At 37.7% G+C, this 14160-nt stretch overlaps 1 protein-coding gene across 1 annotated transcript; it reads right to left on the bottom strand.

The window, feature by feature from the left end:
• Positions 1–769: 769 nt before the first annotated feature.
• LOC121634353 (peroxisome proliferator-activated receptor alpha-like) lies at positions 770–13232 on the bottom strand. The gene is made up of 8 exons (XM_041976917.1): positions 13068–13232; positions 9487–9720; positions 8541–8695; positions 3999–4137; positions 2471–2670; positions 2114–2380; positions 1764–2007; positions 770–1641 (listed from the first exon to the last, which is right to left on the bottom strand). The coding sequence occupies exons 2-8, from the start codon at positions 9692–9694 to the stop codon at positions 1397–1399; spliced, it is 1458 nt and encodes a 485-aa protein (XP_041832851.1). The 5' UTR covers positions 9695–9720; positions 13068–13232; the 3' UTR covers positions 770–1396.
• Between the last annotated feature and the right edge of the window lie 928 nt (positions 13233–14160).

The raw sequence follows: 14160 nt of genomic DNA, 5'->3' as shown, positions 1-14160 counted from the left end.
AGCGGATTTCCAGAGTCCCTTAAATAAATTATTCTCACTGAAAGTGAGAAATTGGCCCCAGCGACATAAACTTAAATGAAACCAAAAACAGCCCCAAAAGACCTCTTATTCTGCATATCATAAAAGATTAATGGTTGTTTAGTCTTTTTCATTCAGAGTTTTCCATTTCTTCATATAATAAATCTAATAAATCTTATATAATATTCAGGAAATTTTAGAGCATCTTAACAAGAGCCTTTATCATAGCGAGTATAGTAAAACAACTAAATTAATAAAACTGTCTTCATTTGGCAGTTAATTTATTCATATTACAAACAAAACTTAGTTAAATATATTAGTTTATTTTATGCTGCTACATAACATCCTTTCTTTAACTGAAACAGACACTGCAATTATTTTGATTAGTTTTATACAACATTAAAATATAAACCACCTCATTATGACACAAAACAGTTATTCAAAGTCTAAACAATTACTTAGCACAAAAGTAAGGCAATAACACGCACTTTACTTTCTGCAGATTCACAACTCCCTTTCACTGTGGTTACCATATTCTTATTTACAAAATACCACATAAACCAGGTTAATAGCTTATTGTGTTTTTAGTGAAAATATTCCACACGATGATTCTGAGGAAAATAAACACATAATGGCAGGATTTCTACAGAACATTTTTCAACTCTACAAAACCGTAAATCAGAATCTGAAAAAAAGATTAAAAGTAAGCTATCATGTTGACTCGGTTTAAAACAGTATAGGAGAAGTTAAAAAAAAAGGTACAACACAGAAAACTACTAAAAGTATTCTTACAACAAAACAGAAGCTACATTAGTTGTGTTCAACTTGTGGTAATGTAAGAAGAAATACAAGAAATCTGAAGTCATGCAGCAGAAATTTATGGCACAATATGCATACTTATTGTAGTACTTCTAAATCTCAAAATGAGGAGAAAAAAGAGATTTGGCTGATTTCAGTAAAGTACTACACCTAATGTCAGGACATGAAAAGAGGATCAACCACATCTAAAGGCATACACGCTTCAAGTTCGTGAGCTCAAGTGGTTTCAGTGCATGCACGACTTCAAAAGTCATTTTAACACTATGCAAAAATGCACAGGGTGTTGAGCTTTTATTTAGTAACTGTATAAAAGACCCCATCCAAAACTCAAACTATTGCATCTGTCTGTAATTGGCAGAAATCAGATTATATCTATTCACATATGGTGTAAGTGCTAAAAGCTCCTTTACATCCTTTTTCACTGAAGCAGCCACCATATCCACAAGAGTTGCTCCTTCTAAACTGATAAAGATAACCTCAATGGAAGCGAGCTGCTTACTATGATTTTAACAGTATATCAACATTATTATTAACACTAACTTTTACATATACTAACTCGTCAGTACATGTCCCTGTATATTTCTTGGAGGAGCGGGTGCAGTGACGTGTCCTCTATTGTCTTGATTTCCTGAACCAACTGTGCATGTTCTGTGACCAGCTCCCTCAGGTCAGCCAGTTTCTGCAGCAGTCTGGGGAAGAGGAAGGTGTCATCAGGGTGATTGGCCAGCAGGTGGAGCCGTAGTGCATGAACAATGCTTTCCTGCAACTGCTCCACCAGAGGTATGTCCACCAGGCCTGGACGGTCTGAAATGGGAGGAAAAAGAAAGTTAAGAGAAAGAATTCAGTCTTATTTGGAATTTTTTATTATTATTATTATTTGTTTTTACTTTAAGATAAATTAATCTGTCCCACAAAATGCAAGTTACCTCCACAGCAGATAATAGCAGCCACAAAAAGTGCCAGGTCACTATCATCCAAGCCCATTGAGTTGAAGCGTGCAGCAAACTGGAACTTTGGCTCCATCATGTCACTAAATGGTCGTCGGAGGCTTTTTAGGAACTCACGGGTGATGAAGCCTCCACCACGGGCCACTAGCAGGCCATCTTTGTTCATACATGAGGCCAAAAGTGTAAAAAGGGCTTCATAAACGGCGTATTTCAATAGTGTCACCTAAAGGTGGATAAAAGGCTATAGCATCACATCAAGACACATCTTCTTCACTTCTAGCATGGATTGGCAGGGAAACAGATTACATATGAAGCATCTCATAGCCCACCTGATCATTCAAATCCAAGCTCTGGAAGCCAGGCACAGCCTTGGCGAACTCCGTTAGCTCTGTGACCGTCTCCACTGAGGTACTCTGGCAGCAATAGAAGAGCCTGGCTTCAGCCTCCCTCTGCTGGAGCTCCTCACACATCACAGAAGGAATCAGCTCACCAACTTGCAGGTCGCTTTCAGAAACAGAATACTCACCCTTTACCATGTAGACCGCTAACGTCTTTTCAGCGAGCTGGAATGTCTCCATGTCATGAATGATAAAAGGCTGTTGGTAAAGACAGAGGAGACATGACTGTAAGTGATGCAGAGGACAAATACAAAAAGCAAAGAAGAGTGTTAAACTTTATTACTTTACCGGCTTGGTGGTTTTTCCAGTGAGTATGAGCCGTGCTTTTGCCTTGTTCATATTGAAGTTCTTCATGTAGGCTTCGTGGATCTGCCTTATCAGAATCTTGTGGTCAGCCTTAATGGGACTTTCTACATCCTTCTCTACCACCTTGCTTTCCTCCTTGAGCTTTAGCTTCTCTGCTTGGGGCATCCGGCCAAACCGGATGGCTGGTGCACAAAAAAATTCCTCATTAGGAAATTCTGGAGGATTATTGTTCATTTCACACTGACTTTAAATACAGACATCAGCCAAATCTGGTGCATTCTGCTCTATTCCCATTCTTCAGAGACTTATCGTTGTCCTCTCATGTTTCTGACACTGCTCTGTCTGCAGCAGAAGGCCAATGCAAAAAACCCAGTGACCTGTCAGCAGTCAGCACGAGCGACAGACCAGATGTGGCGCTGTATGCATTAGGGTTTCCCAAGTGTCAATCTGACTGCAACAGCACATGGTCCTATAAATAACTAGTCAATGTAAAGCATGTTAAACTGGAGCTGAATCAAAGGGAGACATGGCCGTCTGCTGTAATGAACACATGCTACAGATGCTGACCAAGGACAGTCATACCACAGTTATATGGAACTGCATTCACAAGGCTTGAGGCTGTTGTTGCTAATTTATTCAAACTTTATACATTTCAGCTGGGGATATATCATGATTTCAATGATTGATTTGTCTTTTTTATTACTTTAAAATGCCTAATAGAAAATCATATGGAGATGAAGAAGACTATCTTGTCTCATCAATATACAAAAAAAGATTTGGGAAAAAAGACAAAGAAATTATAATTGAAAAGGATGTAAGTAATGTATTAAACCAAGATTCTGAACAAAAGAGTGATGTGTTGCAGTGTACAGAGTCAGTTAATGGAACAATCTGGATAAAAAAAAACAACTAAAATGCTAAATTAAATATGATTGAAAAAAAAATATTAAAGCTGCTAGAAAATATAATAAAAGAGGATAATTAGTGTTAGATTTGGGATCACTGTCCTGTTGCATGATCCATTTTCTGCCAAGCTTTAGCTGTTAGTCAGATGACCTCATTTAAATCAGGAATACTTAGGTATACAGAGGAGTTCATGGACGAGTCAGTGACTGCAAAGTGTCCATGGCCTGTGGCTGCAAAACTATCCCAAATCATTACCTCTCCACCACCGTGCTTGACAGCTAGTATGAGGTTTTTGTGCTGATATGCTGTGTTTGGATGTCGCTAAATGTAACACTGTGCATTATGGTCTAACATCTTCACTTAAGTCTGTGCTCAAAAAAAAAAAAAAGTCTGTGCTCACCAAAGGTGGTTTATTCCTGGAAACCTCAAACAAGCCACATTTTTTTTTTAATTACATTGGCATGTATTTTCTCATGAACTAAGCTATAACATACTAACTAAAGCCTGTAGAGTTTGAGATGTAACTCTTTGGTATTTTGCTATTTCTCTGAGCATTTTACATTTAATGAAATGAAATTATATTTAATGAAATATTAATAATTACCATTATGCGACATGCCCACAGACAGGCACTTGTGGAATCTGCAGTACTGGCACTTGTTCCGATTCTTCTTTAGAATTTTACAGTTGCGTTCACATTTATCATAATCCAGCTTCAGTCTGATGGTCCTCCTAAAGAAACCCTGATTGAGACAAGCAGACATTAAATATTTAGCTATCTCTTTATATGAAGCTTATTTTAAAACATTAGAAAAAAAGCTATTTGCTTACTCTTCAACCCACATGTCTTTATCGTCTGTATAGTCTTTCTGTCAGGTTTACGCATTTCTGTAGAAACCAAATACTAAACCTCAAAGACTTTCTAAGCAAGATTGAGCTCTATATCTTCCCACAGGACTTCCTTTAATTTTTTTTTATCCCAGTCAGGAACTGCAAGCTTCTCAAATGGATCTGTGCATGTTCAAGCCAGAATCCAATCTAGGGTATGAGAGTGGAAAACTAGAACATCTGCAGCAACAAAGACAGCAGGATGTCTCTGTGTGGTAAATATTCCCAAAAAAAACATAAAACTTGCATATCAGATGTTGAAACTGAGACATTTTATGAAAAAAAAATAAGCTCAACTTGAATTTGATGGCAGCAACACATCTTAAAAAAAGTTGGAACCGGGGCAACAAAAGGCTGGAAAAGTAATTGGCTCAAATGAAATAGTTCTAGGCTTTTGTTGCCAGATTATTCGCTCCATAATGCTCCCAGTGTTTTCTCTTGGTGAAAGGTCTGTACTGCAGGCAGGCCAGTTCAGCAGCCGGACTTTTCTCCCGAGAAGCCATGCTGTTGTGATGGATGCAGTATGTGGTTTAGCATGGTCTTGCTGAAACCTTCCCTCAAACAGACAACTGGATGGGAGCACATGTTGTAAAACTTCTAGTACATTTCAGCACTGATGGACCCTTATAGACACTAATGCAACCCCACACCATAAGAAATGCAGGTTTTTTAACTGTTCCCTGATAACAAGCTGGATGGTCCTCCTCCTTGGTTGCATTCAAAGTTTCAAAAAACAATTACAATTTTGATTTAACTGACCACAGATCAGTTTCTACTTTGCCTCAGACCATTTCAAATAAGCTTTGGCTCAGAGAAGATGGCAGTGTTCTGGATCGTGTTCACATATGCTTCTTATTTTCATGACAGAGCTTTAACCTGCATTTGTGGATTGTGCTCCTGATCCTAATCAGTGTTTTCCAGTAGAGAAGCATGCCTGTTTTAAATGCAGTGCCACCTGAGGACCCCAAGATCCCATGCAGCTAATTTTAACCTTCAGCCTTGTCCGATGCACACAGAGATTCCTCCAGATTCTCTGAATCTTTTGATAATCATACAATGTAGATGGTGGAATCTTCAAACTCTTTGCAATTTTACATTTTCTAAAATTATTCTACAATCTTTAGACACAGCTGTGGTAAACATCTGCATATCTATACATTTTAGAGGCTCTGCTTCTATACCCAATCATGTTACCGACATGTTGCCAATTAACCTAATTATTTGACAAATGATACTCCAGTTGGTTTTTTTTTTATTATTATTTGTTTTGATTACTTTTCCAGTCTTTTGTTGCCCCTGTTCCATCTTTTTTTAGGATATGTTGCTGCCATCAAGTTCAAAATGAGCAAATATTTTCCATGAAACGGTCAAATGTAATAGTCTCAACATCTGATATGTTGTTGATGTTCATTTGGGAATAAAATATGGGTTAATGAGATTTGCAAATCATTGCATTCTGTTTTTATGTATGTTTTTACACAACACTCAACCTCATTGGAAATTTGGGGTTGTATCATTTACATGCAGTAGCATATTATTTTCCTATACTGAATCCTGGAATAGACTGTTTTAAGTGTATACCATAGTTCTTGTAAAAGAAGAAGAAAAAAATAAAAAATAAAACTTATGAAACTTGTTATTCAGAGCTGTCTAAAATTTGAGCTTTAGAAATCACGTTTAATGTGAGCATCTATATATATATATATGTATCTCCATATTTTATGTTACAAAATAAATGGAATAGGTCTGCTTCACCTTGATTCTAAACCATAAATTCATTATAACTGTATTTAAAGTGAGCCGAAGACAATCGTTATATCCTAATGATGTGCGGCATTAAAAGGGAGTTAATTAACTTCTTATATGGTTGGTTGGGGAGTTTAAAATTTTTAATGTGACAGCCATAAATATATCAATTTCACAAAAAGATGCACTTGAAATCATGCAGTAAATCTCTACCTTTTCAAGGAAAATCCCCTATTAGGCAAGACTGCCTACAGCTCTCTGACAGGCACTGAGGGCACCGGGCCAACACAAGCTAACAGATGTCACACACATACCAAAACATATGATCCTTTGATGAAGACTCACCCACACACACTTTTGAGACTTCTGTCAGGACACTTTTCAACCCTCACTGTCAAGTAGGAAATATGAATTTTCTGGCAATATATCCTGACCCACATGTTCCTGGAATTCATCAGCCTTCATCTTGCACAAGATCCTGGCAGCATTTATGCTGAAGAGCAGTTTCAGCACATTACTATTAAAAGTTTTTATGTGTCACATATCATTTTTTGTGTCATTTTAAACCAGAAGCTTTTGGTTTTGTGGAAGAACTGGGTGAAATCTTCATGAGGAGCTGATGGGGAGCTCTGACGGCCAAAGCGTGTGGTAAAGCACCATATGACAGTAATAAGAAACACATTACATGTAAACAGAGCTGGGCAAGAAGAAAAAACACATCAGTGGGGGAAATAATTTTTTGATATAAGACCGATTTAGCAAGTTCCAAAGAATGAAGAGGTGTGTAATTTTCATTGTAGGTACATGTCAACTGCAAGAGAGAATTAAACAATGTGAGTTTCTGGATTTTTTTTCTTTAGATTCTCTCACAGTTGACATAAAAATGACAAATCTTTCTATTGTGGAATTCAAGTGGGAAAACTTGCAAAATCGGCAGTGTATTGAATACTTATTTTCCCAACTGTACATGACCTGGCATGTCTACGTGTGGAAGAACAAGCAAAGCCAGAGGCCAGTTCAGATATATTATGTGTGGGATGAGTAACAACACTAACAGCGTAAGCAAAGAAGTATATTGTGAAATGTTTAAGTAAGAGGAAATGTTTTTTAGCAAAACAGAAAAATGTTTAAAGTTACTCACAGCTTGGGAAAAGTTTTGTGGTTTATTTTAATATGATAAAGACTATACTGACAACTTCTTTGGTCTAAATTTCTCATGATATCACCAGCAAAGACTTATGCATTAATCCCAACCTATCACTGCATATAGCCCACACATTCACAGTGTTGAGTGCACCTTTCTTTAACTTGAGTTGTTGAAAATGATAACCAGAACCAATCCACCATGCAGGATTATTCCATGACGGGTCAACAGTCAGAGACCAAAGGAACAGAGTGTCATCAGGGCACACCTCTAACAAGTGCTGTGCCCAGGTGTTCCACGTCACCATGTGTGTAATTTAAAGCAGCAGCTCTCTGACACAACAGTGGCTGCATGCCAAGACAGGCAGCTGCTCTGATGGAAAGATGAGCACTACTGGTAGTGATTCTGATGAACGAGATGTGAGTCATAAACCAAACCCAGAGGGAAAGTCCATAGTTTTGCTGTAAATCTCACAGGTGTGCATTGTGCAAAAACCTGGACAGATAGATGAAAACTGAAACATTATTCTCAAAAATGCAAAATTCCAAAACAACACAAAAAATATCTAGTTACTGCACTGGTGGGTTATTTCAGTAAGCTGGCCAGATACTGCTTTTTTTATGATTGTTGCTGATGAGGAGAAACTTTAAAGGACTGACCGTAAGGTCAAAAAGTCATGCAAATATAGCACACAAAGGGCTCAGATCGGCAATGACAACCCACGGTCTGCTTACAGGGGTACACTCTACGACAAGGTCACATGACTGGACAAACACTGCTGATAATTCTCACTCAGATCTGATGTTTGCAGTCTTTGGTCTTACTTACACAATGTTCTCTAAGTTTGTAATAAGCCTTTTTATGCTCTATAAAATTTCAAGAATTTTTTTAATGATCCACCTCAGACATACTGCCTAATTAAACCCCCTTCTAAGTTCACAAAACAAACATTTTTATTTTAAAAGTGACAGAGTAATATTAATAATGAAAACAGCAGTACTGTGTGTCAGTCTGAGCTCTATATATGTAAGAGGTGGTAATGAGAACCAAGGTCAGTGTGTACCCAACCCCACATGACCCAAACGGATGTCTCAAAAACTTTCCACTGGCCTCGAGGTCAGGCACCTCTGTATGACAACCTTTGCATGTATTTGGGTATTGCATGTGTTCATGCTTGTTTTGTTTTTTTTGCATTGTATGGACGTGTTTGTGAACTTTGGTAAAGTTGGACAGCTACATGCAAGGACACTAAAGACAACATTTGCCTTGGAAACACACATTATCTGTCTTTATGTTTATATATTTGTAAGGCCCTAATCTCCTTACAGTGCTGCTGCACTACAGTTGCTGTATTTCTATATTTCTCACCTTGCAGCCCTCACATGCATGTACTCCATAGTGGAAACCTGAAGCTTTGTCTGAACACACCCGACACTCGAGGTTTAGGGAGCTGAGGTTCTCCTCTGGGCCTGCTGCCGCTCCACACACCTCTGACGATGGGCTGGAGGCTGGGGTCAGGGTGTCTGCAGCAGAAAGAACACAATCGGCATTTAAATGGAATGTCCTTCAAACAAATAATCACTCTAACATCTGGAATATTAATTTTAAATGCTCTTCTCAATATACTTTGTAACTCAGCTGTAATGGCTGGTTATATATTTATTTATTATTTAATGTTTTTTTGTTTTTAGTTATTTTATGTTCAGCACTTGATTCAGTGGCTGCTGTCATAAAGTGCTTTGTAAATAAAGTTGGCTTGGCTTGACTTGGCTTATTTCTATTACATTTATCTTTTCTATCAATGGTGTCCCATCTTTTATTTATATTACTTTTAATTATATTATTGCTCTTAATGCTTGTGACATTCTTGCATATTTGGCCGGGATAAATGGTTGTCCGATAATCTTATTTATTTGTCTATTGGTGCTGGATACTGTCCCGTGCATCAGGATGCCATGCCATAGGGTTAGTGTTATCTATTGTTGCCATGTGTGTGTACCCACAAGTAATTTCCCCCAAATTTCCTTTTCTTTTTAAGGAACAGCTGCTACGACACCTTAAGGCTTTTGGTAAGGAATACTTTCACAGAGACACAGGGATGAAGTACAACTAGCCTGTTACATGTCACATAATGCTTTACATGAGCCTGTTAAGCCTGTTCTGACATGTGGCTAAAGGTTCAGTGTTGTTATGATCTATTTTACTGGTTAAAAAAAAAGACTGTCTGAATTAACAAGGTCATTACTTTGTTGATTGTGCTTCATTTCAAGAAGTCTTCTTCTATTCTTCCAACCATTAGGTTACTTGGACTCACCCAATGTGATTGAGCTCTTGAACTCGGACCCAGTGCTCTGGTACTCTGGAAAATCAAATCCCAATGTGTCATCTCCAATAGACTGGGAAATGTCGGGAAGATCTCCTATCAGGTCCCCACACAGTGGACTGTCTAGGAGGGAATCCCCCATGGGGGATGGGGGACCGTAGAGATCCGCTGCCATCGTAGGGATCAGGGGCCCAAACATGAGGGGAAGACCCCTCACTCACCTGACTGTGGTAGGAGGGCAAAGTTAACATGGATACAGAAGGTTCATCATCAAACTTTTTTCATTTTCAGTCATTTGTACTTAAATTACACACAACAAAACAGCATATCTCTGAAGATTTGGCAATTGGCACCAAGACAACAGGTGAGGTTTCTGTTGTATCACATATCTTTCAGCAAATCCCACAGATGCTTGATCAGATTAACTTCAATGCCTCGAACTCTATTATGCTCCTCAAACCATTCAAGAACAGCCTTTTAAGTGTGTGAAGGTGCATTACTCTCCCAATCAAGGCCACTGCCATCAGGGAATTTTATAAATTTGAAGGTGTGTAAATCCTTTTCAACAATGCTGAAGTTGGTGGTACAAATCTAAGTAGCATTGTTATGAATGCAAGTACCCTGCAGAATATTGGTCAGAGCATCACAATGCCTCCACTAGCTTGCCTTTTTTTATTCATATTCCTCCTCAGAGTTCCCTTTCTAAATGCTTTATAGGATATTTTTGTTCAAATACTTGGAATTTAACATGAAAGTCTGCACTTCAATTACATCTCAGTTGCTTTTATTTCAAATCCAATGTGGTGGCATGCAGAGCCTAAATCATGGAAATTGTGTTGTTGTCCAAATATTTCTGGGATGCACTGCATGACCAAGTCGTAGCTATTGAATAATGAGAATAATGTTGAAGTTTGACATTAATGAAGAAAACTTGTATTTCATTTCTTTTCTCCAATACAAGTATTAGAACAGTTTTTGTAGACTTTTTGAGACGGTAGCACTGGGATAATAAGCCATGAACTATGTTCACCTAAGTTAGCATCATACAACCTTTTTTATCTCCTCAGAAATCATTTTTTTGCTCAATATAGTTATTTATCCATGAATGCAGCCATCAGGTTAAAGATGAATGAACAGTTTGATTACAAACTCTTGTTTTTGTCTCATGTTTCTCTCTAACATATGAAAAAATTTAACCCAAGTTCATCCCAAGTTTAACCTACTGAGCGTTTGAACTTAAAGCAGCCTTTTGATCCGCTATTAACACAACTGTGGCACTATCAGAATCACAAAGCTTTCCCGCACACAGCGGTGAAACATATTTGTGTTATACAAAGTGCAAACATGCAGTCCATGGGGTGAATGGTGGTATTTCTGTCATTTGGAGGATTCTAGCTCAAAATTTTACAAGTCTGGATGAAAAAATGATTCAGTTGGAGTAAAAACTGAGCTGCAACAGGTAAAAGAAAAAACATGAAAATCCCAACCTGTCCAGTCAAGTAACACACACTCAAATAATGAAAAACAAAACAATTACTGAGTACATACTGCACCCTATACATAGTGTTTACATTATATGATGTATGTCTTATATATGTCTGTCCAGGGTAAGTTGACTTGTAAGAGAGGATCTTTCAAGAATGTGTGGGTGGGAGTCTGGTGGGGCTCCCAGCTGCTCCCAGTGGGATAACGGACATCTGTTTGAGCCATCGCATAATATAAAAGCACCATGGTAAATGCTCATGCTCTGAAACGCTCTCTCCAACTTCCTGTAATTCATGGCAACAGCTGTCAGTGTTGTTGTACAAAAAACTGACTCCTTTTGAACTCTGCAAAGCATTTTTGGCCATGCATTCACAATGCATTGGTAAAATTCTGTGATTATAAACATAAAGCTACTTAAAACAACATCCATTTTCTCTGACAGCATTACAGCTTTATCTACACTGTAACGCTAACAAATCTAATCTGCAGACATTTTAGATTTGATCTTAGTTTACACAGCTGCTTACAAAGAAATGTGAGACTGGAAAAAAAGGTAAAGCTTTAACTTTCATTTGCTAAAGCTACTTTGAAGTATGCTTGCTGAACCAGTGCTTTAAACTGACATTTAATTGAAATGTGGCCTTTATCTGTCTGAGCAGCAAATATGCACTCTGTCAACTCTTGCGGCCAGACGCCTAGGACGTGATTGATGTATGCATGTTTGCTTTTGTTTGTTTAGTTTATGTACTGCAAAATTTCAGGGGATAGGTCATGACAGTATGTCAAAATTGTGTAAAAGGTCAATATGATATGTGTGTGTGTGTAAATGCATTATATGGGTTGCATGTAACACATGCCTACTCACTTTATGGTGAGAAATGAAAGTGAGGTCAAGAAGGATGATTCTCTTTAGGACAGTTGTCAGTCAGGCATGGATGTAAAGAATCTGCCCTCTGACAGAGTGATGCCCCCAGAAAGATTTCTCAGGGGTCTAGTACTCTAAGAACTATTGACTTGCATTACGTTTTTTTAAATATCTTTTCTTTGTGTGTGTATGGGCAGATTTTGTTACAAAAACAAATATTTTGAGAGCATCTTAAACATTTTCCCTGTTAGATGGATCTTACTGGAGTATAAATCCCCTCCAAATCTGTACTCTGACATCATACACCCTTGATTTATATATTTGTACATTTTATAAATTTAAACAAGTAAGTTTAGCTGTAAAAAATTCATTACTTGTTTGAGAAATCTGGGTTCTAAAATGTGAGAATTTGTGAGGATTTATTCATCTTGTGTGGTGTTTTGAACAAGATCAAACTCATGTAGAGCCCTGTTGAGTGTTCTCTCAGTTGAAATATTAATAAACAGGTCATAAGCAGTCTCCACTGAGTTAATTGACTTAATTTCCCTTTCCACAGATGTCTCGAGCCCAGCCCACGTTTCCCCATCATCTCAAAGGACATTGTGTTTTAACTCCCAGAGGAACTCTAATCCCAGACTGTGTGCTCTATCTTTAGGTCAAAGGAGAAGTGGAAACAGGAGTTGTTGTGACAGAAGCCCCCACAACCCAACAAAGCATTTCACCAGATGACACGAAGGATACAAGTGACCAGCAATCCAGACACCACTACTGTGCTCACAGATGCCCTTTTAACCTAAATTTGGACTTAACCTATATAAACAACTGTGTATTAAAGATGTCAGTGCCCTCTGCTGACCTCCCTAAATCTTTGGTCTCCCCAACCGGTCACCCATGTGTCACTAAAATAAAAAAGTACTTTAAAAATTAACTATCGTGTTAAGATCATCATTGATATACTGTACAGGTAACATATTAGTCGCGATTGCTGTTGATTTGACTGAAGGATGCACATTTATTTAAGGCAGTTTTTTGTTTATAACGTGCGTGTGTCAGGCTATAAGTCTCAAAACATTTAAAAACTTTAGGTGGTCGATATGGAGCTTACTGGTAACATACTATAAAAAAACAAGGTTAAGTGGAAAACTTCGCTGGAAAGCCTCTTATGAGTTTCTAATCACGATTGCGCAACAGCATAGTTTTGAAACAAAGAGTGTTAAATTACCTGGGAGGCTGTTATTCGACGCATTTTCAGATCATGTCGGACGTTTCATCAGAGGGGGACGTGTTTTTGTCCTGGGACATATAGATCCTGACCGGCTCTGTAATGATCTTGACGCGTCACCTCCCTCCTAGCTGTCACAAGTTTACGCTCATCCTTCAGAGGAAGTAACGTAGCGAAGGACGTAGACGTGACGTAAAACGCCCTGACGCGTCCTGACACACCTATAATTTAAACCAATCGGCACACGGGGATAAGAAAGTTTATTTATTTATTTATTTATTCATTTATTTATTTATTTATTTTTAACAAGAAAAACGTTTACTGGTGTCTAACTGTTGAGGCATAGACACGTTTGTCTCTTTAAATAGTCAACAAAAGGCAGGGTTTGGCTGTATGAGCAGCGAAAAAAATTATCTAAATTATTAATTCCAAGAGCATCATATGACCTATCAAGAAATATTTAATAAGAGCACAATATAATTTAGATTTTACAATTCAGTGACCTTTTACAAACATCAAATATATCATATTCTAAATACATATTTAAAATGTTTCTGATTTTTGTGTAAAATATCAAGTCTGTAACTGTGAATAAGGAGTTCACATGCATTTTTTTCAGGTTCATTAACCTTAAAATAGTTGATAAAATATCTTTTTGAAATACTTTTTATGTTTTACACCAAACATATAGGAACATGACCATACATCTTTTTGCACAAGAATACATCAGACTATTGTTTTAAAAGGACATAATCTTTTGTACTGTAAATTTATAAGTTATGAAGCTGTAACGAATATGAGACAAACACCCGAAAGAACTTTCTGGCTGCAGCAGATGTATATTAACCAAAGCTTTTGGCGCTTTAGTCAGAACCTCATTGTCCTTCGCGTCTGCTACAGTTTTTCAGCAGAGGTGTTTATGATTTGACTGCAGAAAGCAAAATCCAGTAGACGCAATTAACTCCAACAGTGTATGGCGCCATCTGCTGTAAATGAGTGCATCTCCATCCAAAGACTAAACTACGGTAAATGGCTGCCATCTTTTTGTAGACTTGCAGACCGCAAAAAAAAAAAACTTAAACCATAAAATTAT

This window comes from Melanotaenia boesemani, chromosome 23, assembly GCF_017639745.1.
Source record: "Melanotaenia boesemani isolate fMelBoe1 chromosome 23, fMelBoe1.pri, whole genome shotgun sequence".
Lineage (NCBI taxonomy): Eukaryota > Metazoa > Chordata > Actinopteri > Atheriniformes > Melanotaeniidae > Melanotaenia > Melanotaenia boesemani.
Note: the sequence above shows the minus strand (reverse complement) of the source record. Positions and strands in the feature narration are given on the sequence as shown.